This window comes from Chiloscyllium plagiosum, unplaced genomic scaffold (genome assembly GCF_037043375.1).
Source record: "Chiloscyllium plagiosum isolate Xiang-an unplaced genomic scaffold, Cpla_swu_hap1 HiC_scaffold_1, whole genome shotgun sequence".
NCBI classification, from domain to species: Eukaryota; Metazoa; Chordata; class Chondrichthyes; order Orectolobiformes; family Hemiscylliidae; genus Chiloscyllium; species Chiloscyllium plagiosum.
Genome location: NW_028270139.1, coordinates 2,801,657 through 2,829,255, shown reverse-complemented (window position 1 = coordinate 2,829,255; position 27,599 = coordinate 2,801,657). Strand labels below are relative to the sequence as shown.

The 27,599-nt window shown below is 40.0% G+C and overlaps 1 protein-coding gene across 6 annotated transcripts in view; it reads left to right on the top strand.

Moving 5' to 3' along the window:
* arfip1 (ARF interacting protein 1) overlaps nt 1-26,405 on the top strand; it is a 214,772-nt gene extending 188,367 nt beyond the window's left edge. For all 6 annotated transcript variants that reach the window (XM_043699966.2, XM_043699996.2, XM_088000080.1 and 3 more), the window contains 4 exons: nt 5,625-5,846; nt 12,866-13,023; nt 17,672-17,846; nt 24,956-26,405. In XM_043699966.2, the coding sequence (XP_043555901.1) occupies nt 5,625-5,846; nt 12,866-13,023; nt 17,672-17,846; nt 24,956-25,111 (711 nt within the window). In that variant the 3' untranslated portion in view covers nt 25,112-26,405. The remainder of the gene's footprint in view (nt 1-5,624; nt 5,847-12,865; nt 13,024-17,671; nt 17,847-24,955) is intronic.
* Nucleotides 26,406-27,599: the final 1,194 nt, after the last annotated feature.

The window sequence follows — 27,599 nt, the reverse complement described above, 5'->3', positions numbered from 1 at the left end:
AGAGTCATCGCAGAAGTTAAAGACTTTAAAATGAACAGATGAAGATTTTCTAATTTACCCAATTGTCAGACACAAGCTGATAGAAAGCACAGTCCAGGTTTTTGTACTTAACAAGACTTACTGCTTATTACAAATATTTAGATTCTAGTTGCATTTAATTTTACAAATCATTGGTATGTAACACTACTAATTAAAACTCTAATCCCCTTATGAACTTTCCCTTATACACAGGCACATGAAGGGAAGGGGAGAAAAGCATGAACAGAAGGCAGTTCAGTAGTCTTTGTTCAGGAGATCTGATGAGATGTTTCTTGCTGATCAGGAGGTTTCTTCTCAGACGTCCTTTTCCGAAAGCTTTCACTGGTTTACATGAGGCACAACCTGGTTATTTCACTTAGAATGTTGATGACTTGTCAAAGTAAAAATCACATCTTACAGCTGAAGGAGAAATAAGCTGGTTTTCTTCAAATTGTAAGTGGGTTTTAACTGCAGAGAGAAGGTCCCTGAACTAGTGGAAATCTGATTACTTCTATCTGTGTTTTGTTCCCAGACCCAGGCTGTTCATTTACGTGAAAACCAATCTCTCAGTTGTTGGCAAGCAAAAGCCTTTGCCACTGTTAACTGGTCACTAGTCCAGAGACCAATCAATTACTTGTTGCCAACCAAAATTGAAACTGCGCACAACGCCTTGGCATCAATTTGTCTGCAATTCCTGCTTATTCAAGCACCTGTTTACACCGTACCTAACTTGACAAGTTATTTGCTTTTCAAAACATGCAGCAAACACTGGTTTTAAAACAGTTTTTTCTCATTTCAGTCTACAATTTTAAAAAGCACAAATATAAAAAGACATGTTTGCTTTTTCATAACCTGTTAATGCTTTCCGAATGTTTTATTATCATGCCTTTTACAAAAGATGCAGGCACTTTCCTTACTACTGATGTTTGGCCAACTGGTCTGCAATTCTTTTTCTTTGTCTCACTCTGTTTTCAAAGTGATCACAACTCCCTCCCATTCCAATCTGTAGACAAATCTCCAGTCTCTAGAATTTCCAGCGCTACTTCCTTTAGTACTGTGGAATGTCGATTATCAGGTCTGGGTGATTTCCTTTAATTCCACCCTCTCACCAGATCCTGGTTCCCTAACATTTCTGGGAGGTTATTTGTACCCTTCTTTTGTGAAGACAGAACCAAACTGTTCAATTTTTCTGCCAAATCTTTGCTCCTCATTATAATTTGGCCAGTTTCTGACTATAAGGGACTTGCATTTGTCTTTACTGATCTTTTTCTCCACATATTTACACAAGATTTTATGGATAAATGTATGTCCCCTGCAGTTCTGTTCTCATACAATTGTTCCCCTCTTGATCAAACTCTTTGTCCTCTTGGTGATTTCTAAAATGCTCTCAATCTTCAGACTTGCTGCTTTTTCTGACGGTTTTATTTGTCTCTGCTTTGGGTCTCATACAATATCTAATTTATTTCATGAACCATGGTTGAGTCACCATTCTGTTTTATTTCTGTGCCAGACAGGAATGAATATTTGTTGATATTTCCCTTATCCTTCCTTTTTCCTCCAACTTTTAAAACCCAATATTAAAACAGGAAATGCTAGAAATACTTTGATCTTCAAGAACTAGAATTAGTAACATTGTACTCCCTCTTCAGATTTTGTCAGAAGTGCTTTTTATAGCAGTATTTTCTGTTATCATTTCAAATTTCCAATATCTCCCTTTGGTTTTGAATTTCAGCCTTTAAATTACCAGTCACTGCTTCTGATTTTCATCATCTCTTTTCAGTATTGGTGATCGCCTGACATTGATCGAATTGTCAGTGTAAAGATCATGCGTGTTTACTAGGTGTGCTGCCCGAACTAAAAACTGCATCTCTATTGCTAATGAGTATAAACAAGAGAGCTCCACCCTGTCTGTTGAAGCCTAATGGCACCAGTGTAAGACTGAGAAAGCAGGTTGACAAAAATTAATAGCCTGACTAGCAATTACCTTTTGGATAACAATCCTGATAGCAGCATTTTCTGATTATTCAAAATTAAAAGCACATTAGTTTTTTTTTCTATTTTGCATTATACTGAATGTTGAACTGAAATTTTGTATAAATCTAAGTGTAGTGGGGAAGTGGGAATCTGATCATAAGTTTTATAAATTAGTGTCACAATTGAACATTGATGAAACGTGAGCACGCAGGATTTAACGTTTACGATATAAGGATCTTGCCAAGGCAATTACCGTACCATTCCTGCTTCAAAGATCAACTATAATTAATGTCATGATTAAAATTTGTGTTCACACCTGTCTGCTGCTTTAACTAATGCTTTATTCAGTTGCAACTGAACAGAATATTTGTAGGAATTAACCATTAAATCAGCAAATTATATCAACTAAAATGGTAGATTTTATAATTATACAGAAAAGTTTGAAAAAGACAGCACTAAATTAGGAAATCAACTTGATGAGTCACAATATCCCACTCGTGAAGGAGCCAAGGTGTCACTAAAGCAAAACTGATGGGATTGAGTGGGTTGAAACTATGAGCACAGTTGCAGATCCTGTGTTTAGTCACATTCTTAATAGTGACAGATTGTGGAGGTGATCAAGATGGGATTCTTGCTGTTGCTGTTGAACCATTGAGGCTTTTGCTGTAAATTTTCAGGAGTCATGCGTGGCACCACTCTTCGGTGCAACAATAGTGGCAGAATGTTCTTTCTAATAATACTATGGAAAAATTCCTGTGATTGGCAATGCTGATTGTCTATGAAATGCACAAGGCAATTAGTCTATAAAAATTGAATGATGGGTATGCTACTTTTTCAAAAAAAGGGAACTACCTTCCTCTCTGTTCCTTTTTATTAAATTGTTATTTTCTGAATGCTCCCTCTGCCTCATTCTGGTGTGTCAGTAATCAATGCTGCCAATAAACATTTGTGAGCTTCGAATGGTTTTTTTGTATCGAGCTCTTTGACCATTGGGATTCTTTGGGTAGTTACATTGTGCTCATGTGCTTTTGAGGGGCTGAAGGGCTATTTAGGTTGTTCAGGTCTTTGCAGGTAGTATTCGTTTTTCGAGCGATCTTAAACTCTGAAATGTTCGCCATCTCTGACCATTGCACTCTGTGTTTTATAATCAGTGAATAGGCAGAGTTTATGATCTATGAAATTTAAATGTAATGCCTTAATTCTAATCATTCTGCATAGATGAAGTTTGCTCTTTTGTAATGCTTTAATTTCTGAATATGAATCTTGTCATGATAGACTTTCACAGATAAATAAAAATTCAAAAAACACTCAGGTCAGGTAGCATGTCCGGGGAAAGACATGTATATGTCTCCGATCTATGCTAAAACTGGAAAATTTATAGATTAGGTATTTTTTAAGCAAGTACTGAGACAGTGAGCATGCACTTGGGGATACGTGGGTGTAGATTGGAAGGCAAAAACAAAAGGGAAAGCCTTTGATAGGATTGGAAGCAGGAGTAATATGAACAACAAAAAAGACGATGGTACAAGGTGGAAGGATCACATGAAATAAGTAAATAAAGAGAAGGTGGACTTATGGAATGTGGTGGATGGAAAGAGCAAAGTTGTTATCAGGACAGGTTGATTGAGGAAATGAGAGCAGTTAACATTGTCGAGCTTAATATTGGAATGCTCACGCATTGCCTTTACAGCCCTTCCAGTATGACAACCCTGCTATTACACACACATTTCCCCTCCCCTTTCAGCATTCTGACGGGCCATGTCAGTGGCCCATTCTTCTGTCAATCATTGCCCATCCTTCTGTCAATCATTGCCCATCCTTGAGCATCTTCATACAAGAGCATCAGATGCAGTATCTACTGTTTCACATCCTCCCTTCTGACTGACGAAGCACCATAACACAACTTCCAAGTGTAACTAGTATTTAAAAAACAAAGGCTTGCATTGATATACCACCTTTTGATGCTTATAGGACAGCCCATAGCACTTTACAACCACTGAAGTACTTTGGAAGTGTAGTCATTGTTTAATGTAGAAAATGTGGCATTTACATATAGCCTACCTCCGCAAACAACAGTGTGATGATTACCAGGTAGTCTGTTTTTAGACACAATGGTAACTCTATTACTCCCCTTCAGAATTACGCCATTGGATCTTTTACAACACTTGAGAGGACTGTTGGAACCTCAGGTTTAACATGTACCCATAAGGATTTACTTGTCTTACTTTCAATTTGTATCCTGAATTTGCTGCCCATAAAGCAATCTCCATTACATCTGTAGTCTCCTACATTTGTGATGTCTCTTTCATTTGCGGCCTCTGCTATGCAAGACCAAACAGAGGACTGGTAATCACTTTCTGAACACCTCTGTTCAGCACGGCCCTGAGTCACTACTTGCCAAGTGAATTCTCTTTATCTTTTGATTAGGCACATTACAGCCTTCTGGGCTCAACATCAGTTGTAAGAATGAGATTCTAGTCGTCATCTGTATTGTTTTTTTATATAAATAGTAAGTAATGATGATGATCCTGTTTTTCCTCACTCATCCCATCATCTTCCCTTTTGTTAAAAGCAAAATGCTGCAGATGCTGAAAGTCTGAGACAAACAGAACGCTGAAGAAACTCAGCGGATTTGGCAGCATTTGTGGAGAGAGAAATACAGTATATGATTTGGGTCTGGTATGACTCTTCAGTACACAGTGCTGACATTCACAGTTCTAATGAAGTCACAGTCCAGTGTTTACCTTCCCTTTTGTTGTCTTATCTCATCGCACTTCCAATCCAATCCAATCATGATTGAATTTCTCCTGCTTCGCTGTCTGCACACAGATCTTCCTTGCAGTTCTTTCCTTGTGTTCTCTCTTCCCTGCCTTTTCTTTGTTTGTGCTTACTTAAAGCCTATTATGTCTATTTTTCAGTTCTTGTCAGAGTTGAAATGTTAACTGTTTGTCTCCACAGATGCTGTCAGACCTGAGTATTTTGAACATTTTCTCTTTATGTTTGAGTTCAGTATCAATGGAACCTTCTTCCTTATTGACTTTGACAGACTTCACAGCTGAATGCAACCATGGAACAAAACAATGTCTAGTCTGTTTTGCTCTTCCAAATAATTTTTGTATTCCTTGTTTTCAGTACAGATATTGGGTAATTGAAGAGATAGCTTTTATGTTCTTCCTCCTAGTCTTTTTTCTGCCTTTTGGAGGAGGTCAGTCTTACTGGCATTTGTTTTAGACGTCTTGACTACCCCCTCAGGGTCCTAACAAAAGAGGACTTATTCTGGAGTTAGCCTAGCTACTTTTAATCTCCTCTTCCATTCTAATACACCCACTAATACATGGATGGGAATTGAAAACCTTTGTCTGTCTGCTGTGGTGCTGCAGAATGCCATTTTTATCCAAAGGAATTTTGTTGTGATGTACCATGTTGTGAGTAATAAATGATCTCCTGTTTTAGTTAAATTTATTGAAAGGTTGTTAACTAACCTTTAAACCTACAATGTAAGTAAACAGCAGCTTAGTACGAGTTAATGTTAAGTCAATGTTATGTTCTAAAGTAAACACCTCTGTCTTCTTGCCAATTTATTTTTTATTTATTTCTGACAAAAATATGTTGCTTTGTAATTTTTTTTGCAGTGTACACGACAGGTCCTTTCTGAAAAGTTAGGTCGTGGCTCAAAGACTGTGGATCTGGAGCTTGAATCACAAATAGAAATACTGAGGGAGACCAAGAAAAAGTATGAAAATCTCCTGCGACTAGCTCGACAAATGGCAACACAGTTCTACCAAGTAGTACAGACACAACGACAACTTGGGGATGCTTTTGGAGAACTTAGTGTGAAGTCTCCAGAGCTCCATGTAAGTCATTTATTTATTTCCTGATCTTTAAAATTTATTGTATTTTTACTGATTTATCATAAGATTGTTTAATTGTGGATACTTATAAGGCACTACTGAGCTACACTGTGGACTGATGACATGCACTTTCATGCAGGATTTTCAATGTGACAGAACTTTATCTTGCCAAAAACAAGTTGCAACAAGAGTTGAAAATTATGCTACCTCAGGGAGCCCGAGACTCTCTTATTTAATATATGGCTTGTTCTAGACTTTGTATTCCAATTTGTCCATTTCTTTGTGATGCTGTGCTCTTGTGTTTGAAAATGCATCTGCACCAGTTCAAAACATACTTTGGCTCTACTGGAGCTGCAATTCTTCTAGATTTCAGTGAAAGTCTTATAGGTTGCTAAGTGTTCCCTCTGAACGGCAATCTCTCCCTCAATGTCAGCAAACTGAAGGAGCTGGTCATTGACTTCAGGAAGCCAAGTGGTGGACACGCCCCTGTCCGCATCAATGGTGATGAAGTGGAGGTGGTCGAGAACATTAAGTTCCTGGGAATGGTGATCACCAACAATCTGTTCAGGTCCACCCACATTGACATTACAGTTAAGAATGCACAGCAACACTTCTGCCTTCCTCAGGAGGCTAAGGAAATTCAGCATGTCCATAAAGACATTTACAAATTTTTATAACTGTACCACAGAAAGCATCCTATCTGGGTGCAGCACAACGTGGTACGGCAACTGCTCTACCCAAAACCGAAAGGAACAGCGGAGAGTTGTGACCACAGCCCAGTCCATCACACAAGCCATCGAATTCATCTATACTTCCGCTGCATCAGGAAGGCAACCAACATAATCAAAGACCCCTTCCACACAGGTTATACTCTCATCCATCCTCTTCGTTTGAGTGGAAGATATACAAGTTTGTATGCATGTAGCTTCAAAAATAGCTTCTTCCCCGCTGTTATCAGACATTTGAATGGACTCTAATGTTAATCTCTCTCTACACCTTCCTGGCAGCTGTAACATTGAATCGTGCACTCAGTTCTGTTACCCTGATGTATTTGTATAGTACAGTCTGCCTGTAAAGCATATAAGACGACACTTCTTACTGTACAGTCTGTTCTGATCTCATGCTTGTTTCTTCAACACAAATTGGCTTTAACGCAATCCAAAAATTTAGACCGTTATTTGTAGAATGTGAACTTTCTTTACATTATTGGCTATAACGTGATTCCGACCCCATTAGTTTCAATGGTACGGCTATAGCGCAAATTTCTTATAATGCAAGATTGGATGAGGACAGAACTATCGCACTGTATCAGAATCGACTGTACCTCGGTACACAGTAATAAATGCCACACTGAAGCTACTACATGCAATTTAAATAGCAGAAATACTACAGTGTAGTCTAAGCTAAGTGATGCAGCAACCAAGGAGCTGCCTTTGTAGCTCCCCATCCAGTTATGAATGGTTGTGGTCAATTAAACAGCCAACTAGAGAGCTGGTTCTGCAAACATTACCATTCTCAATGAAGGTGAAGGGCTTCAGCCTGAAACATCGATTCTCCTGCTCCTCAGATGCTGCCTGACTGGTTGTGCTTTTCCAGCATCACACTCTCGACTCTGATCTCCAGCATCTTCAGTCCTCACTTTCTCTAAATGATGGTGAAGCCCAGCACATCAATGCAAAAAAGAAGCCGGAAGTATTTGTAACTATCTTTAACCAGAGTGCATTATCCAACTCTGTCTGTATTGGTCCCAAACATCACAGTTGCTAGTCTTTAACCAATTCAATTTGTGCTGAAAATGTGTTGCTGGAAAAGCGCAGCAGGTCAGGCAGCATCCAAGGAGCAGGAGAATCGATGTTTCAGGCTGAAGCCCTTCTTCAGAAGCCCTTCTCCTGAAGAAGGGCTCATGCCCGAAACATCGATTCTCCTGTTCCTTGGATGCTGCCTGACCTGCTGCGCTTTTCCAGCAACACATTTTCAGCTCTGATCTCCAGCATCTGCAGTCCTCACTTTCTCCCCAATTCAATTTGTCCCCTGTGATACCAGGAAGCTCTTGAAGGAAGTAATTCCTCCAAACGCCAGTGGCCCTGGCAACATTCAGCTGTGGTATTGAAGACTTGTGATCCCAAACTCCCCAGGTCCTTGACAAGCTGTTCAGTGCAATTACAACATCTGTACAGCATCTGATGATTAAAATGTTTACAAGAAAATGTGCTAGTAAGGTCTCATTTTCAGCAGACACCTGAATTTTAAACTCAGGGAGTCAGAGAGTCAATTGTTACATTTAACTAAAAACAGCCAGGGCCCCTCATTAACATTGTGCTTTACTGTCTTTTGTAATGGATAACCAGATAATTTTTCATTCTAAAATTTAATTCCATAAACTAATAAAAAATTGGGACATCCTGAAGTGCTTTGCAGCCAGCTAAATATTTTTTGAAGTGTGCTGTTCTAATGTAGCATGACAACATCAGTAATGGGACTGGTTCAGTTGAAGAAACCTGGTTGGCATGGACAAGTTGAGCCAAAGGGCCTGTTTCCATGCAGTATGAATTTATGACTCTAAGAGCACAGCATTCAGATGCATCTCTCAATTTACCCATAGCAGCATAGCTGTTATTGTGTTACCTAGTTGCTTGTTGAGTATCAATCAATTCATGGTTTAAGCCAGGGTTTCCTCCAAGTTCTACATACTGTAGCCATCCCCAATAAAAGCAAAATACAGCAAATCTGAACTGAAAACCGAAAATTGCAGCATGTGAAAAGCGTTCTAAAGAAAAATCATTGGGCTCTCCCAGCAAAGGAAGGGGCAATTTGGATATGAGCCCAGTCAAATGAAAGGCGCATCAGCAGAGGAGCACTTTGGAGAGAGAGACAGTATTACACAGTTAGATTTAAAATAATTACTAAAAAGGATAAGGATGGGCCAAAGTAAATGTTCTAAACTGGAGCAAAGCTACTTTTATTAAGATATCATTCGGCCTGGACTGGGAGTAATTACTTGCTGATAAAACTGTGTTAGGCAATGGTAGGTATTCAAGGAGGACTGATTTGGAGATGCCAGTGTTGGACTGGGGTGTACAAAGTTAAAAATCACACAACACCAGGTTATAGTCCAACAGGTTTAATTGGAAGCACACTAGCTTTCGGAGCGACGCTCCTTCACCAGATGGTTGTGGAGGACACAATTGTAAGACACAGCATTTATAGCCAAAGTTTACAGTGTGATGTAACTGAAATTATACATTGAAAAATACCTTGTTTGTTTGTTGAGTCTTTCATCTGTTCAAATACCATGATAGTTTCACTTGTTTCATGTGTAAATCACAATTTTTTTTTACAAGTTACATTCTCAGATTAACTTGATGTTAGCCAGACAATATGCTGAAAGTATTAGCCCCCTATGTTCTCTGTCTGTGCCACAATGTTGAGACCGATTCTAATCTAAAAAGTGAGATAAGGGTTTTACATGAATTCATGCAGTTTTTGAGCAAAGTAAAATGTAACTCTGCAAGTACAAATTCACCCCACAAATGTATATGTGTGCATGTGGGTTTTTGTGTGTGTGTGTGTCTGTCTGGGGTGGGGGGCTGTGAGTGTGAGAGAGATTGTATATGTGTGCGCATGTGAGTGTAGAGTGTCCAAGTCTATGAGGGAGAGTGTGTGTGTCTGTAGGAGTGTGTGTGTCTGGGGTGAGGGGTTGTGAGTGTTTGTGAGAGAGAGTGTGTATATATATGTGTGTGTGAGTGCAGAGTGGTCTACGTCTGTGTGAGGATGCATGTGAGAGTGTGGGAGTGTGTGTCTGTAAGGGTGTGTGAGTGAGTGTCTGTGTATACATGTGTGTGGACATAGGAGTGTCTATGTGCGTATAGGAGTGCATGTATGTGTGTATATGAATGTGAAGGAGTGTGTGTGTGTGTATAGTGCAATGGTGGTCACCTGTAGTGTGACATGAGCCCAAAGTCCCAGTTGAGGCCCTCCCAATGGGTACGGAACTTGGCTATCAGCCTCTGCTCAACCACTTTTCATTGCTGACTGTCCCAAAGTCCGTCTTAGAGGATGCTCACCCAAAGGTCCGAAGTTGCATGTCCTGGACCTCAGAAGTGCACCACCTCACAGACTTAGACACTCTACACTCACATACACTCTCACTCACACTCACAACCCCCCATCCTAGAGAGACAGACACACACACACACACAAAGACCTGCACACATATACATATACGTTTGTGGGGTGAATTTGTACTTGCAGGGTTACATTGTACTTTGCTCAAAAACTGCATGAATTCATGTAAGACTCTGTTAACTCACTTTTTAGATTAGAATCAATCTAAACATTATGGCACAGACAGGGAACACGGGGCTAACACCTTCAACATAGTATCTGGCTGACACCAATTGTTACAGTTAACCTGAGAATGTAACTTTTAAAAAACAGTTTTGTGATTTACATATGAAAGAAGTGAAACTATCACGGTATTCTAACTCAACAAACAATCAAGGTATTTTTTAATGTATAATTTCAGTTAAATCACATTGTAAACTTTTGCTATAAATTCTGTATCTTACAATTGTGTCCTCCGCAACCACCTGGTGAAGGAGCGACACTCCAAAAGCTAGTGCTTCCAATTAAACCTGTTGGACTATAACCTGGTGTTGTGTGGTTTTTAACTAAATTCAAGGAGGAAATAGAGTCATACACCATGGAAACAGACCCTATGGTGCACCCCATGCTGACCAAATTTCCCAAAGTAATCTAGTCTCACTTGCCTGCGTTGGGCCCAAATCCCTCTAAATCTCTCCTGTTCTTGTAGCTATCCAAATCTCCCTTAAAAGTTGTAACTGTGCCTGCATCTACCACTTCCTCTAGCAGTTCATTCCACACGTGAGCCACTCTGAGTAACCTCTGTGTGAAAAAGTTACCTCTCAGGTTCCTTTTAAATCTTTCTCCTCTCACTTGAAAAGTATACCCCCTAGTTTTGAACTTCCTGTGGAAATGGTGGATGGAGGCATGGTTACAGCTTTTAAAATACACTTAGATAAGTACATGCATAGGTTAGCTGTGGAGGGATATGGGCCAGGAGCAGGCTGGTGGGACTAGTTTAGTTTGGGATTATGTTCGGCATGGACTGGTTGGACTGAAGGATCTGTTTCCGTGTTTCTAAGTACCAACAGGTTTAGCATCCTTAGAAGTATAAATCTACAAGCCTAGTCAAGATATGTATGTTGACTGAGGTGATATTAGGCATTCATTTTCAAACCTTCTCTGGCTACAAGTGAAGTGTTAGAGAACTGGAGGACAATTAACATTGTCCCATTATTTTAAGAAATGGGGCAGATGAGATGGATCAAGAAATTACAGACCAGTCAGTCTAACCTTGATGATGATATTACAAAGAATTGAGGGACAATATATATTACACCTGGAGCAACACCGATTAACCATGCATAGATTTGTTGAGGAAAGATTGTGTTTGCCAGATTTGTTCAGATGTTTTGGGGAGGTAACCAGGAGTGTTGATGAAGATAGTGCATTTAACGTAGTTTAAATGGACTCCAACATGGCTTTTGCATAGGTCTCTCATGGCAAACCTGTCAAGAAAGTAGGAGTTCATGGGATCTAAGACAAAGTGGTATGTTGGTTCCAAAGTTGGCTGAAATACTGGAAGCAGAGGGTAATAGTAGTGGGATGTTTTGGTGAATGGAGATCTGTTTCCACTGGGGCTCCATGGAGCTCAGTGCTGGGGGCCTTCTTGTCTTGGTGTATGTTACTGATTTGGGCTTAACTGTAAGAGGTGTAATTGAGCAATTCACAGATGACATGGAATTTGGAGGGGCAGTAAATATTGAGGAAGTTAGTCATAACATGTGGGAAAAGTATCAGGTGATTGGAGCAAGAGCAAATGGAATTCATTGCAAAAAATAATAAAGTAATGCAGTTGAGGTGGGCTAACCAGGCAAAGGGTTACACTAGGAATGGTAGGACCCTGGAGAATACTAAAGGTAGAGAGACTTTGGTGTACATATCCACAGATGCCTGAAGGCATGTTTAATACACTAGGTACACAAGGTAATTAAAACAGAATATGAAATAGTTAATTTCATTAGCCCTTCACATGGAATTCAAGAGCAGGGAGGATATGTTGGAACTGTACAAACTGACTAGGCTACAACTAGAGTACTGTGTGCAGATCTGGTCACCACATTATAGGAAAGATGTCATTGCACTCGAGATGGTGCTCAGGACATTTACCTGGAAGCTGCCTGGGCTAGAAGGCTTGAGCTTTGAGGGAAGATTGAACAGGCTGGGATTGTTTTCCTTGGAGTAGTGAAGGTTGAGTAGGAGATACATCTCTGATAGAGATGTATCAGATTATGAGGAGCCTAGGTGGGATGGGTAGGAACATGCCTTTTTCCCATAGGTAAAGGGAGCATCGATTTAAGATAAGATGGAAAAGGCTAAGAGGGGGTTTGAGGAAAATGCTTTCTCTCCAGCAGTATAGGAATCTGGAACTCTCTGCCTGAAAGGGCAGTTGAATCAGAAATTCTCATAATGTTCACTTGTGTTGATTTAGCCTCTGGGCTACGGCTGAAGAGCTGGAAATGGATTTGTCTAGTCAGATCTTTTTTTTGACTAGCTGGGCCAAATGCTGCCTCCTGTACTGTAAACACCTGACTCTGAAACGCAAAACATTTGTTCTGTTTCTCTGTCCACAGATGCTGCCAGACCTGTTGAATTTCTCCAGCACTTTGTTTTTATTTCTGCAGTCATCTAGTTTTTCTCTAACTAGGAACTTTGCCGCCACCCCTAAGTTTACACAAAACCATATGCTTCAATGGTATCAGTCATAAAAATGTTCAAAAATGTAACTACTGTCATCTTGTTCTTTAGTGTGTTCAGCTAAAATGTTAACATTACATAGCTCTGATTTATATTTATTGGTATACTGTGTTGAGGTATTTCATGGAGCCTTCTACTGGTCTTTTTGTATGCAAGCAAATATCATTCTCTGTGTATTTCAGGAAGAGTTTGGCTATAATGCTGAAACCCAGAAGTTGCTGTGTAAAAACGGGGAGACCCTTCTTGGAGCAATTAACTTTTTCATTGCCAGCGTAAATACTTTGGTGAACAAAACAATTGAAGACACATTAATCGCAGTAAAACATTATGAAAATGCCAGGTATATCATTTGTAATGGTGCAATTTGATAAAATATTAATTGAATTTTACAGCTGCTATTTCCAAAACAATATAGTGCTTTTACTGAATTTATATGGGTGTTGTTAAAATTCAGAAAAATATGTATTCAACTGTATCCATGACACGTGTAGAACTTGATTTCACAGATTGTGCATATTGCTTCTAACCTGTAATGAGCAGACATTTCCTGTTAGCTGCACGCAGTTAATTAGGAAGAAGTGGACTCTAATGGATTCTAAGTGGATTCCAATCCCACATTATAATAAAGTGTTTTCCAATTTACACTTGATCCTCTGACTAAGATTACCGTCCTGTTTCTTAATGCACTAGATCTCAGATTTATTTAATTTGTATGCCCTGTCTTTTTACTTGTTCTTGTTATATATACTCTCATGCACTGCACAACTGATGCTTGATGATGTTCATATTATAGAATTTTGTAGTGAAGTAGTTGATGCAAATCTGAAAAATACTCTAGTGCTGATTACTGAAGTCTTTCTCTTCCAAATACACACACAATGCCAGAAAAACTAGCTTTAGAGAACATTTCAATATGAAAGCACTTCCTTGATGCTTGATGTTCATTGTCAATGCAGATGCAGTGACCTCCATAACTGTTGTAACACAAGATGTGTACTTCAGTCTTCAGCAAAAAAAGGATGATATAGGCCAAGCAGTGTTTTGTACAAGACACGGTTAATGTTGACTGAGTATTTGTATCATTGACACTTTCTTTTATGATATTTTGTTATCTGTGGTAGCTTTGAATTAGTCATGTTGTCTCAGCATCAGATTTGAACATTGTTAGGTCTTATGGTCTAATAATTGTTTAACTTTCCCTTGATATGAATATATGTATTTCGTCAATTAAACACATGTATAATTTTAACTTTTCAATTCCCATTTGTTCCAATAAAGTTATTACTTTTTCCTTTCTTCCCCTCTTTGCTGTTTTCAAACCCACTGCCCTACTGAATAGGGCCACTCCTTTATATATGGCTGAATTGACACAAAGAACTCCTTAGTACCTCAACTATTAATTGATATTCATGTGTAGGCATTCAAAGTGAATATCAGTAGGTGCTATGTAAGGTTTATCATATATCTGATCTTGTCTGATGGGTTTTCAGTTCTCCTTGGATTCTTCTGACTCCCTCCCTCTCATCTTCCAATATCGAGCCATGTCACCTTTCATTTCCCCATTTTAAGTATTTCCCTCATCCACTATAACCCATCATTACTCCTGCCTTCAGTCACCAAAGCAATTATTCAGGCATGAATCCCATTATAGAAAGTCGTGGTTGTCCTTTGTGCATCGCTCATTATTCTCTAACAGCCCCATTATAGTAACTATTATAATGTCCTTAGAAGTAGGAATCAACTGCCTCACCTCAATTCTCATTTGTCTTCAGACCTAGTATGTCCCTGGAGTTAATGTCATCAATCTCTTTCCTCCTGCCCTCCACCATTCTCTTGGTTGGCTGCTGTGACAGTGAATCACCACGTCTATGCATGTTTCCCTCCAGAGTGTCTGATCATTTTAATAAAAGCCCCTTTCTCTCTAAGTGTGGTTTATTGCCATCCTGGAATTGACTGAAAGAAGCTGTTGACACCTTGCAGCGCGATAACTGATCTTCCATCTCTACATTGCTGTAACTATTGTCTGATAATGTAGTTCTTAATACCAAGCTACATGGTCACCTTTTTTGCGATTACTCCTCCATATTACTCCTTCCCCTTTTAAACATTTCACCCTGTTTTCAGCTCTCCATTAAAAACTGCTGTCTCTGCTCACCCCTCTCAGCTCCTCAGTGTTTATCCAAGATAGTTTCCTTGTTCTTGAGACTTATTTTTCAACCATTGCAAATTGTGTCTTTTGCTCTGCTTCCTACACCTCTCCCTGTAAGTAAATGTTCTGAGCCTTGATCACAGCCACCTCTTATCCTTCCCAACTCTCCTAAACTCTGTCTATGGTCTGAGTTTCTGCTTTGATGACTTCTTTCTATTTTTCAATCCATCTTATTTTTAATCCCAATTCATTCTGCATTTGCTCTGAAGAAACCCTTTTTCCTGAAATCACTTGAACTTTTTTATTTCATATCTGAGAATATCCAGTGACTTTCTGGCAAAAGTTTCACTTTCCACCTTACGCTGTTGCTTTGAAAGTTCCTATGATTTCATGATATTCCTTCTCCTCATCTACCTGTCCCTTGGAGACTTCATCTTGACACAGGACTTGTATTTAACTCAAGTAATGTTACTGTCTTTCTTGACTCGTCCAATTCCTGTGCGTTATCAGAGCATCCACACCCCTACACCCACCCTTCACCTTCACCCGCTATTGAAAAAATGCTGCCCCCTCCACACTTTGCGTCAGCTCTGAAGAGTCATTTAGACTCAAAACATTAGCTTGCTCTCTCTTTGTGAATGCTGCCTGACCTGCTGTGATTTCCAGCATTTTTTCTTGTTTTTAATCCTGTGTGTTGTCATACTGTTGATATGATATTTGTCTCAGTAACCTGTAGTTCTCTTTAGGCTAAGAGAAAACAGGCTTTTGCCTTTCAAACCTTTCATAATTGCCATTCTTTGATCAGTCTAAACTGGATTTTTCATCACTTTGGCATTTTATTTGACCAAGATGATCTTCCAACCTGAATTACCACCATTAAACCAAGACAAAAGACTGAAAATCTGGGGGGAAAAAATTGCTGGAGAAACTCCGGTTTTGCAGATCTTTGGAGAAGTTTTGAGTCTAGTGACCCATCAGAACTGGTGGCACCTTGGAAAAAATGGTATTTATGCTGATGGTGGGACTTTTTATCCACCTCTTCTTTCACCTATCACCTTGAAAATCACATTATTTGTTCTTTGTTGCAGAACACCATAAATTTAAAATTCTTAGTTGTTTCTTTAAATATCTTAATGGTTTCTGACCTCCATAACCTCCTCCAGCCTGAAACTGCCCCCTATCCCTAGCCTTTTTCCTCAGTTCAGTTTAGGACTATAAATCTCTTTCCACCTCTGTTTTGCACATTGTGGTTTTTCTGTATTTTTTTCTTCTAGACTGCAGGGCATTTGTTATAAGCATATTTTTGTTTCTATATTCTATGATCTTTTTAACATTTCTTTCAGCGCTGTACATTAGGTATCCTGTCATTGAACTCCCCTGTTTTCCATCCTGTCTGAGACCTTTCTTTGTGCTTGCCCCATCTATTCCTTAAAACCTATCATATCTCCACCTTGCCCTAACACTCATGTATGCTCATTAACTTGAAAATAAATCACTTTCTCTCTCCCCATAAATGCTACCTGACCTATTGAGTACTTCCATAATTTTCTGTTTTCATTTCTTTCTCTGGTTTTGGCCTCCTTTGCACTATATTTCCTCCCCAACTCTCGCCATGCTAAGCTAAGCTAAGCCCTACATTCTGCAGTACTCTCTTCTTGGCCCTCCTCCATTCCTGCCTTCACCAATCTCTCACACCTTTGACCATTCTTTTGAGCATTCTAATTTTACTGCTTGTGGACAGGCACCTTCCTGAAGACTCTATGCAATACTTCAGGATTTTTTTTTACATTAAACTAGTTCTATAAATACACACTTTTGCAGCTGTACCAAAGACCACGTCTCTACATTTTTTAATGGGTTCACTTAATTGAGGTAAGAGACAGTATTTCTGGCTAATCTTTTCTCCTGTTCCTCCCAGCCCTCATAAACTCTAAGCACAAGCATGCTCCTCCTACGTCCCAGCTGAATCTACTAGTACAGCATCAAATCTGGAATTTCTCTTCTCTTTAGAGGTCACTTACTCACTGAACAAACATGCTAAACCATTTAGGGAGTCTCATTTTCAACAATAATCCACAAAGAAATAATGATGTTAATCCTTGCAACTTTTTGTATGGTTTATAGAATACGAAGCTGACTTGGAGAGCTACAATGGTGCAGTGAAGTCTAGGGTTTCAAATGTCTTTGCAAGGTTACCTGAACCCAGTGACTATGTTACATCATTGCATCGAAGCATGAGACCTGGCAGCTATTATAAACAAGCACAACTTGTCCTCTCTTTTTTTTAATAAGAATTGAAATTATAATTAAACACACACTGCTTTGTGAGCAGCAATCTTTTTCTGGGGGGCAATGGCAACACCTTGTATGATGTAAGTATCAGCACTGGGACAGTAAGAGAAATTGAACCAAGTCTGTATTCTTGTCATACTGAAGCATGAAATATGAACAGATTATACAATGCATGCCATCCCAACTTGTACAGCTTAGGAAAATATTGTTTGACGTTTATGACTTCAGTAATTATCCGATTCTCTTGGCAGTATTTTGATAAGGTCATGTAGAAAATTCACTCATTAACACCACACCATAATTTTTAAAAAAAAGCTGCTGCTACCTCTGAGGTAATGAAACCTTTTGTATATTTGAGAATTTTTTTTATCCTTATAGCATACAATTCCACAGATACTGTGATTATACAGAAGACATTGCAGAATGTATTTTATTAGAACTGATATCTTGAGAAAAAAATGTCTTTTCAGCTGCTGTTTTCATTTGATGTCATTAATTTGCGATGGTAATTTGTAGGATTTATGTTGTTCTGTGGTTTGTGTTGCAGGATAGAGTATGATGCATATCGTACTGATTTAGAGGAACTGAACCTTGGTCCTCGCGATGCTGTTACAATTCCAAAAATTGAGCAGTCTCAGCAACAATTCCAGATTCACAAAGAGAAGTTTGACAAGCTTCGAGGAAGTGTGTCAGTGAAACTGAAGTTTCTGGATGAAAACAAGGTATTGTGAAAAAGGCTAGTTTATCTTGTGTGTTATTGCACATTACTGAATGAGATTATGTAGTAATGTGGCTTTAACAGGAAAGGTTTAGCTAAACCACACAGAAAGGTAATTCAGATCCTATTGTGCTTGTATCATGCTTACATCTTACATTATCTATCTAGTCAAATACCAAGCAATTTGGGAAGCAGACATAGCACTGGGTAGACAATAGGAGTTCCAGCACTGCTGGGAGGTGCACAACCCAGGTCCTGTAGTGCTGCTACAGGTCGGTGGGTCCATTGCAGTGTGCCAAGTTTAGACTATGCAATGCTGAAGTAGGCATTGAGTCTGCTGTGCTATTCAATAAGGTCATAGCTGATTTGATCATTCTTAACTTCACTTTCCTCCTTTCTCCCCATAACACTTGAAAGCCTTACTGATTAAAAATCTGTATTTAAAAATACTGATTTAAAATCTTGAAAGTGCTCAGCCTCAACAGCCCTGTGCAGTAAAGAATTCCACAGATTCACTACTGTAAGAGCGAAAACATCTCTGTCTTAAGTGAGCAACACCTTGCCTTGAGATTATACTCTGCAGCTCTAGAGTGTCATAGAAGAGTAAACAACCTTACCACAACTACCCTGTCAAGTCCCATAAGAATCCTCACAACTCAGTAATCCATATCCAGAATCAACCTCCTCCGATATGCCTCCATGCACTAAAGTTAAACTCGATATGTTTCTCCCAATTCTGTTGAGTATTAAACAAATCTTATTGAACAAGCTTCATTTGTTGATGAACCATTAACTTTGAAGTATATGCCACATAAAAAATAATCCAAGTATTTCCTATACAACCTGAACTTTTAAGATACCTGATCTTATTGATAAGAGATGATGGTATGAACTACAGTATGGTTCCTCCCTATTAATGCAAACCACAGCCTGCTGGCTCAAATTTAGGGGAAGGAATAGAGCTGTGCAAAAAGCTGGAAATCCTACAGTGTCAAACTTGATTTTATAGAGAATCTGAAACTCAAAGATGTAGTGTTGTTGGAACCACCTTCCCTTCACATTCAGTGGTGTTACCATTACTGAATCCCTCACTATCAACATCCTTGGAGTTACCATTGACCAGAAACTCAACTGGACTCACCACATAAACACAGTGGCTGCAAGAGCAGGTCAGAGGCTGGGAATACTGCAGAGAGTAACTCACCTTCTGACTCCCCAAAGTCTGTCCATCATCAACAAGGCACAAGTCAGGAGTGTGATCGCACATTCCCCACTTGCCCAGATCAGTGCAGCTCCAACAACTCTAGAGAAGCTTGACACCATCCAGGACAAAGCCAGCCTGCTTAATTGGCACCACATCTACTCCCCCCGCCACCAGTGTTCAGTAACAGCAGTTTATCCTATCTACAAGATGTACTGCAGAAATTCATTAAAAATCCTTAGACAGCACCTTTCAAGCCTACAACCACTTTTACTTAGAAGGGCAAGGGCAACTGGTACGTGGGAACACCATCCTGACTTGAAATATATTGTTGTTCCTTCACTATCGCTAGATCACATTCCCTCCCAGGCAGTGTTGTAGGTCTATTCAGAGTACGTGGATTGCCATGGTTCAAGAAGGCAGCTCAGCATCACCACCTCAGGGGCAACTGGGGCAGGCAATAAATGCCCATGTTTCACAAATGAATCAAATAAAGATCTTTGATAAAGTTGCAAACTCCTGACTAAGATCAGAGCGTGAGTGCTTTCTTGGAACAAGTAGCGTAAAGAATGGTAAGCTAGCTGCAAAATAGCTAATGCATAATGGTTAAAAGTAGCCACTCAAACTAGCAAAATATGGGAAGGGGTTTTCTGTAAGGATTAAGGCACGGACCACTGTTTTTCAACCCTCGTATAAATGACTTGGACTTTGGGACCAGCAGTAAAGTTTCAGAATTTGCTGACAGCAATAATTTAGGTGTGTCCTTGATACTGAGGAAGAATGCTATAGAATACATCAAGACATTAATAACTGTGAAGAATGGATGTGGGTGGTTGATAAATTAATTCAGCATAAACTATTATAGATGAGTGTAAGATTATGCATTTTGAATAATCAGAGTTTAAATGGGAAGTAAATCTTAGGGCAGAAATACACATCATTAAAGTTAGCAACACAAGGTAATGTGGCTATAAAAATGGCAAATGAAGAACTGGGGTTCATTTCTAGGGGAATAACATTGAAAACCAGCAATTGTGTTAAACTTCTATTGAAACTCATTACATACAACATTTGGAATACTGTACACAATTCTTATCATCTTATTGTAAAGAATGGAGAGAGTACTAAATAGATTCATGAAGGTGATATCCAAGCAAATGCCCTACCTGAAAGGATGATGGCAGCAGATTCAACCGCAGCTTTCAAAGGAACTTGGATAACCACCTAAAGAGGGAAACTTGCAAGGAAAGGTGTGGAAAAGACTGGCAACTGGCACAGATTGATGAGTCAAATGGCAACCTCCTTTGATATTACCATTCAGGATTTTTTGATTTTAAACAAAGAGAATATGCTTGTTAGGGAAAGTTTAGCAGACTGAGGGGTGATCCACTAAGGCCTTTAAAACTATGAAAGGGCACAATAGTGTAAATGTAGAAGAAAACATTTTTTTTTTCAAAAATGTACTTCAGTCATACATGGCAGAACATTTTATATGGAATATTGAGAATTTTCAATGAAGTTCACCTATCCTCTTACAGCATAAAGTCATAGAGATGTACAGCACAAAAACAAACCCTTCAGTCCAACCTGTCTATGCCAACCAAATATCCCAACCCAACCTAGTCCCACCTGTCAGCACCCAGCCCTCCAAACCCTTCCTATTCATATACCCATCCAAATGCCTCTTGAATGTTGCAATTGTACCAGCCTCCACCACATCCTCTGGCAGCTCATTCCATACACGTACCACCCTCTGCATGAAAAAAGTTGCCCCTTAGGTCCCTTTTATATCTTTCCCCTCTCACCCTAAACCAATGCCCTCTAGTTCTGGACTCCCCCACCCTAGGGCAAAGACTTTGTCTATTTATCCTATCCATGTCCCTCATGATTTTATAAACCTCTAAAAGGTCACCCCTCAGCCTCCGATGCTCCAGGGAAAACGGCCCCAGCCTGTTCAGCCTCTCCCTGTAGCTCAAATCCTCCAACCCTGGTAACATCCTTGTAAATCTTTTCTGAACCCTTTCTAGTTTCACAACATCTTTCTGATAGGAAGGAGACCAGAATTGCATGCAATATTCCAACAGTGGCCTGCCGAACCAGTGTCCACTCAGCATGTTCCACTCAGTATAATTCTAATGGTTTTAATATTTGAAAATACATCCCCTGTTAAGTACAGAACCCAAATGGCAAAACATTGCCAATTGAAAGTTACAAAAAGTGTAATTGATACTAATTTTCTTCTAACTGAGAGTCCTCATGTATTTTCTGTATATTTGATTCACATTGTTTGTAAGGCACTAGCCCAAGGGGTTCTACGGTTTCCAACCTCTCTGTGCTGTGGTTTGGATCTCCAAACAAGGGATATAAATATAACATTATTACTAATAAATCTAACAGGGAATTCAGCAGAAACATCCTTACCCAAAGAGTGACTGGTAACTGGAACTCATTACTATGGGGAGAAGTTGAGAATAACTAGTATAGATACATTTGAAACTAAATGAGGAGGAAAAAAAGAGCAGTAAATGCTGGTAGGGCTGGCTGAAGAGGGATGAGACAAGATGAGAATGGAGCATGCTTCAATTAGCTCATTAAGAAATGCCCCCGGTGTTGGACTGGGGTAAACAAAGTTAAACTCAATTAGGTAAGAGAGCCTGTTACTGGCCTCCAGATTCACTATAGCTCTATGGGTAGACTCTGAAGGGGCTAGAATGATATGGATTATGGTGAGAAATATGGCAGGTTCGTATAAGAAGTCTGGCAAGGCCCATCTTGACATCAGGGACAATTTGCATATTTTAATAAATTCCTGGCATCAAGGCTGAATTCTTGCCAGGCAGCTGCAAGTTGCCTATTATGGGGAATTATTATTTGTTAATGACCTCATTGATTCCAATCTCTCCCCATTTGGTATGCAACATTCGATCGTACCACTCACCACAGGAAAGCTAGACAGTGAGAATTCTCAGTTTGGAAGTCAGGGAGGTACCTGGCGAGATCAGCTTGCCACACGCTCCAAAGGGTTTCTGTGTTGAACACCAGGCACCAGCATCTCAGAGCATGCTCCATGGGCGCTGACCACATGAATCCCATATCCACAGACATTGGCTAGCTTCTAAGAACTCTTACAGCACTTCTCCAGTCCACTTAAAGTACACTTCTATTGGTCCACAAGCCTGTAATTGTAATGTAGTAATAAGGACACCCTGCATTCAGTGTATGCTCCCAACTCTTGGACTGAACCAGAGTGTGTTTCCAACCTGTTCCATTTATTCTCTTAGCACATGCTCTCTTCAAATCTTTCTGGATGCCAACCACATCCATGCCTTGCCTTTCCCCGCAGCCAGAGATACCAGGTCTGTCGTACCTGATGGTATTGCTGTTCCCCTCAGCCAGCGATACCAGGTCTGTCGTACCTGATGGTATTGCTGTTCCCCTCAGCCAGCGATACCAGGTCTATCGTACCTGATGGTATTGCTGTTCCCCTCAGCCAGCGATACCAGGTCTATCATACCTGATGGTATTGCTGTTCCCCTCAGCTAGAGATACCAGGTCTGTCGTACCTGATGGTATTGCTGTTCCCCTCAGCCAGCGATACCAGGTCTGTCGTACCTGATGGTATTGCTGTTCCCCTCAGCTAGAGATACCAGGTCTGTCGTACCTGATGGTATTGCTGTTCCCCTCAGCCAGCGATACCAGGTCTGTCGTACCTGATGGTATTGCTGTTCCCCTCAGCTAGAGATACCAGGTCTGTCGTACCTGATGGTATTGCTGTTCCCCTCAGCCAGAGATACCAGGTCTGTCGTACCTGATGGTATTGCTGTTCCCCTCAGCCAGAGATACCAGGTCTGTCGTACCTGATGGTATTGCTGTTCCCCTCAGCTAGAGATACCAGGTCTGTCGTACCTGATGGTATTGCTGTTCCCCTCAGCCAGCGATACCAGGTCTGTCGTACCTGATGGTATTGCTGTTCCCCTCAGCTAGAGATACCAGGTCTGTCGTACCTGATGGTATTGCTGTTCCCCTCAGCCAGCGATACCAGGTCTATCGTACCTGATGGTATTGCTGTTCCCCTCAGCCAGAGATACCAGGTCTGTCGTACCTGATGGTATTGCTGTGCTGTTTACAGTAACTGCAAGGCCAGGAAGCATGTGGTTATCTACAGTGCTTCGTCATGTAAGGGAGAATGGCTTTCAGCTGAGATGACATTGACCATGGTCAGGTGCAGTGGCTCCTATTGCTGATGTTGTGAGAAATGGGGGTCCAGGTTCTGCACCACCGTGACCACACAGACCTCTAGATCCTTGCCTTCAAAGTCAGGCTCTAATTTTCCCTTGGAGAAAGTGAGGTCTGCAGATGCTGGAGGTCAGAGTCGAGAGTTAGTTGCTGGAAAAGCACAGCAGGTCAGGCAGCATCCGAGGCACAGGAAAGTCGACCATTCGGGCCAGCGCCCCTCATCAGGAAGGTTCCCGATGAGGGGGTCTGGCCCGAAACATCGATCCTGCTGCACCTCGGTTGCTGCCTGACCTGCTGTGCTTTTCCGGCAACACACTCTCGACTCTAATTTTCCCTTCCCTGCCATGTCCAGAGCAAATGTCAGGAACTTTGCAGGGCAGCTGTAAGATTCTTGGTGCGCGTCTGTGTGTGCAGTGGCCTTTTGAAGATGGCGCCAGCACATTCTGAGATATGCCAGCAGTGGCAAATGTTTCTGGGTATGGTGAATTGTAGAATTGGATAAGATGGGTGCCATAGGTGGCGTAAAATATTTTTAAAATCTGCAATTTAACAGTGTTCTTATTTTTAAAAATTATTTTAATGCCAAGCAAGCCAGTTCAAATCTGTAATAAAGATACATGTGCAAGCTAAGTAAATTTGGTGTCCTTTCTTCCTGGTCCCAATCTACATTACACAGCTTCACAGGAAGGTCAGAGGAATGGAAGCAAACACCTTGCTAAAGGAAATGTGCATTTACATAATGCTTTTCACATACTTGCAACATCTGAAAACACTTTGCAAGGGAAGTGGAAACAAGTATGTTGTTGGCTCCTAATGGACTGCTCAGTGCAGTTAGGTTCGAGTCCTGTGCACCCTCTACCATATTTGAGATGTATTCTAGAGAGAAGACAAAAGGGTCTCATTTAGAAAGGACACATTGGCAGTGACTCAGTGGGTAGCCTTTGGGTTAGACAACCGTGGGTGTAAGTCACGCTGCAGAGATTTGAATACTACATCCAAGCTGACAAAATCCACTGCAATATTCCCAGTGGGCTGGTTCAATGAGGCTTTTATGGGTTGATGTAAAAGATTCTGTGCCTCGATTTGAAGGAGAACTGAGACTGAGCTGGTGCCCTGGCCAACAGCCATTCCTCAATCAACATCACAAAGTTAAATTATCTGGTCATTATCATTAATTAATGTCATTAATATTTGTAGAAGCTTGCTGTATGCAAATTTGTTGCTATATTTCCACCATTATAAGTGACTACATTTCAAGGGAAAACCTTTGAGATATCCATTGCATCTTATATATCCTGCTTTCCTTCAGCTTGAATTGTTTTTAATGGATGTTTCATGTTCTGCAACTGAATAAACTTTATAAAACTAAGGTTCCAAGAAAAAGGCCCGTAAATGAAACCAGTCACGACAGCGACATAAATCCATTCACATCGTGCAAAACACAGTCTTTTATATATAATCTGAATTCATATAACATAAGTTTTTCATTCTTGTGTAGCTGTGTATAAAACGTGCAGAGTGATTTTTGTTGATTAGGAAGTACACTGTGGCAAATACTAATCATTCGGCAGTATTGTTATTGCCTTAAAGAGCAGGAGAAAATGTTGGAGCTTTCTGTTTACAAAGTCTTACACTGCCTTTTGTTTTGAATAGTAATGATTCTGTTCTCTCCACAGATTAAAGTCATGCACAACCAGCTCCTTCTCTTTCACAATGCTGTATCTGCCTACTTTGCTGGCAACCAGCAACAACTTGAACAGGTGCTCAAACAATTTCACATCAAGTTGAAGGCCCCTGGTTCTGATGGTCCTTCCTGGCTGGAGGAACAGTGATATCTCAAAACCTGAAGAAATAGTTGATGTGGTTATAAAATCTATTTGAATCTTTTTCCTATTATGAGACAGGGAGAAAGTAACTAAAATTGTGGTCAATGAGATAGCTGTTTCTCACTTTTGCTGTATGTTAATCTGAAAAATTAGATTGAATATGGTCATTTTATGTAACTGAATAAACTTTATAAGACCAAGACCTAAGAAGATTATTCCTTTTTGTACAGGGGTTAGAGGGGAATAGTTAGTATATATCTAAATTCAGGTTTGCACTGAACGGTAACTATATTTGTTTGGTGTCTTCTGGTCACTACAGTGTAATTGTTTGAAAACATGATTGACAATTTTTTATACAAGTTCTTTCAGAAAAGGGCACTTGAGTTCACAAAGCAAGTGAACTGTTAAGCAAAACCTAATGACTTTGCAAAGCAATAGGCTAAATGTCTCCTAAATGAAGCGTCTGTGCTGATGGAAATGGCTGCTTTAGCCCTCCAAATTACCACCAACACTATACTTCCAATAGACTGTTTATTCATTTGTTAATTGTGTCAAATGAGAATCCTTGAGACTGGATCAGGGAGGGGCAAACAGAACTTTATTACAAAGGCATTAAGCGATGACCTATTAATATTTACAAACATCTGGTGAATATGTTCACTTGGTGCCATTAACTTTCAAGATTTGTTTGTTTTTGATTTGGCATCATTGCTGTTTTCCTAAAGGTATAACTCGAAATAATTAAGCCACGTACCAGCCTTCTGTCTACAATCGTGTGCCTTTAACAATGCATTTTCCCACTCAGTCACGTTACTGAGATTCTCGAAACATTTTATGATTCGTGACTAATTTCTTGCCACCTCTAAGTCAGCATGGAAAAGAGATAGAAAAGTGAGAAAAACAAGTTTGGGTTAATTATTACCTCCTTATATGCTTCTGTTGTGGGATTCCAATAACTCTATTTGAGTTTAGTCTTATGACCATGCTTACTTTTCTTGCTAACAGCATACTGTCACTCACTGATTGAATGTTTTCTCTCACATTGTAAACAGTCTTTAAAATTAATGCTCCTATGTGTAAAGCTTTTGGATTGTCATTTTGTTTAAACTTTGTGGCAATGCCTTCTGCGTTCTGTATATCAAATATTTAACATTAAATTAACCTCATATTTTAATGTAAAACATAATTGCATTATTTAATTTTTCCTTTTGGTTATTGGTCCCTTTGCTATAGAAGTTCATATCCAGATTGTGCCTCTATTATAAAAAACACTGTACAAATTAAAAAGTGTTTGCTGCAAGCCAAGTTTCTGAATGCTGATTTATAAAAGAGCATGTGGAACATTTTTAAATCTAGTGAGTACCTAAGTTGAAATGGAGTTTATATGGCTGCATATTCATGAGCCCTCCCAGAACGTCCTAGCAATAAAAAGGCTTTGAGTTCATGGTGATCTTGTGTGAAATAAGAGTCAGTCTGTGGTCCAGTAGGTATCAGAATCTCCACTAAAGGAAGATGACATGGTTACAGTTCTGATACTTGTAACCTAGATACTCTGTGTCTTGAACAGTATTCATCCTATTATTGTGGACATTCTGTGAATGAGTACTTGTCCATGAACGAGCATTTATTGATACCAGAAGAATTTCCTTTACAGAGAGTCTGACGTAACAGTTTACATAGGAAAATAGTCCTGGGAAAATCTCTCTCCTTACGTAGTCAAAACAGAAAACCTTCACAATTCTTTTCACTTTGATGCATGTTCCACAACCTGTTTCCTAAACAATAACATCAAGTGCAAATGTCATTTTGTTATTGGCTGACTGGGGGAGGGGGGGGGCGGCATTGCTTACAATGAAAAAAAATCATGCTCTTTTACTCTACCCTGTGCAAACTATTTGTTTCTCTTCCAAACTAGGTCACATTGAGGTGTGCAAAAATGATCTGTGCCCACAATGAAATGGCTGAAGTAACCACAGAATCAAGGTCACTGAGAGTCATTTCAGTGAGAGGGTGAATCAAAATGCCAAGGCAGGCTGCTAAACATGGAGAGCTCCAAAACATAGGTTGACATTTTACTTGGTGTTAAGTGACCCTTTACACCAGCCAGAAAATTGAGGGCAAACCTGTCTCCACTGGCTCTAGAAGCCAAGATTAAATTTTGCAAAGTTCAGACAGTCCACTGTCTGGGGCAGGATGTCCCACCTCCAAGTGTTGGCCAACAGGCAAAGGGGTGGTAGTTTTCCACTACTAGCAGTATTAGAGGAAGTGGTGGCAACTGCTTGGGACTGCAGTAGGCCCCAGACCAGTCATTGTAATAGGAGTTAAGGGTTGCTGCACCCACTCAGGCATGCTATCATCAGTTGGGCCCCCTGCTGGAAGAACCCCAGCCCAATCAAATAGGCCTCCAAGCCACGTTTGTAATTTGGCTGACCGGTTTTACCAGAGAGCCAAGTGTCTATCTGCCACTGGTAAAATAATGGCTCAAGGCCATCAA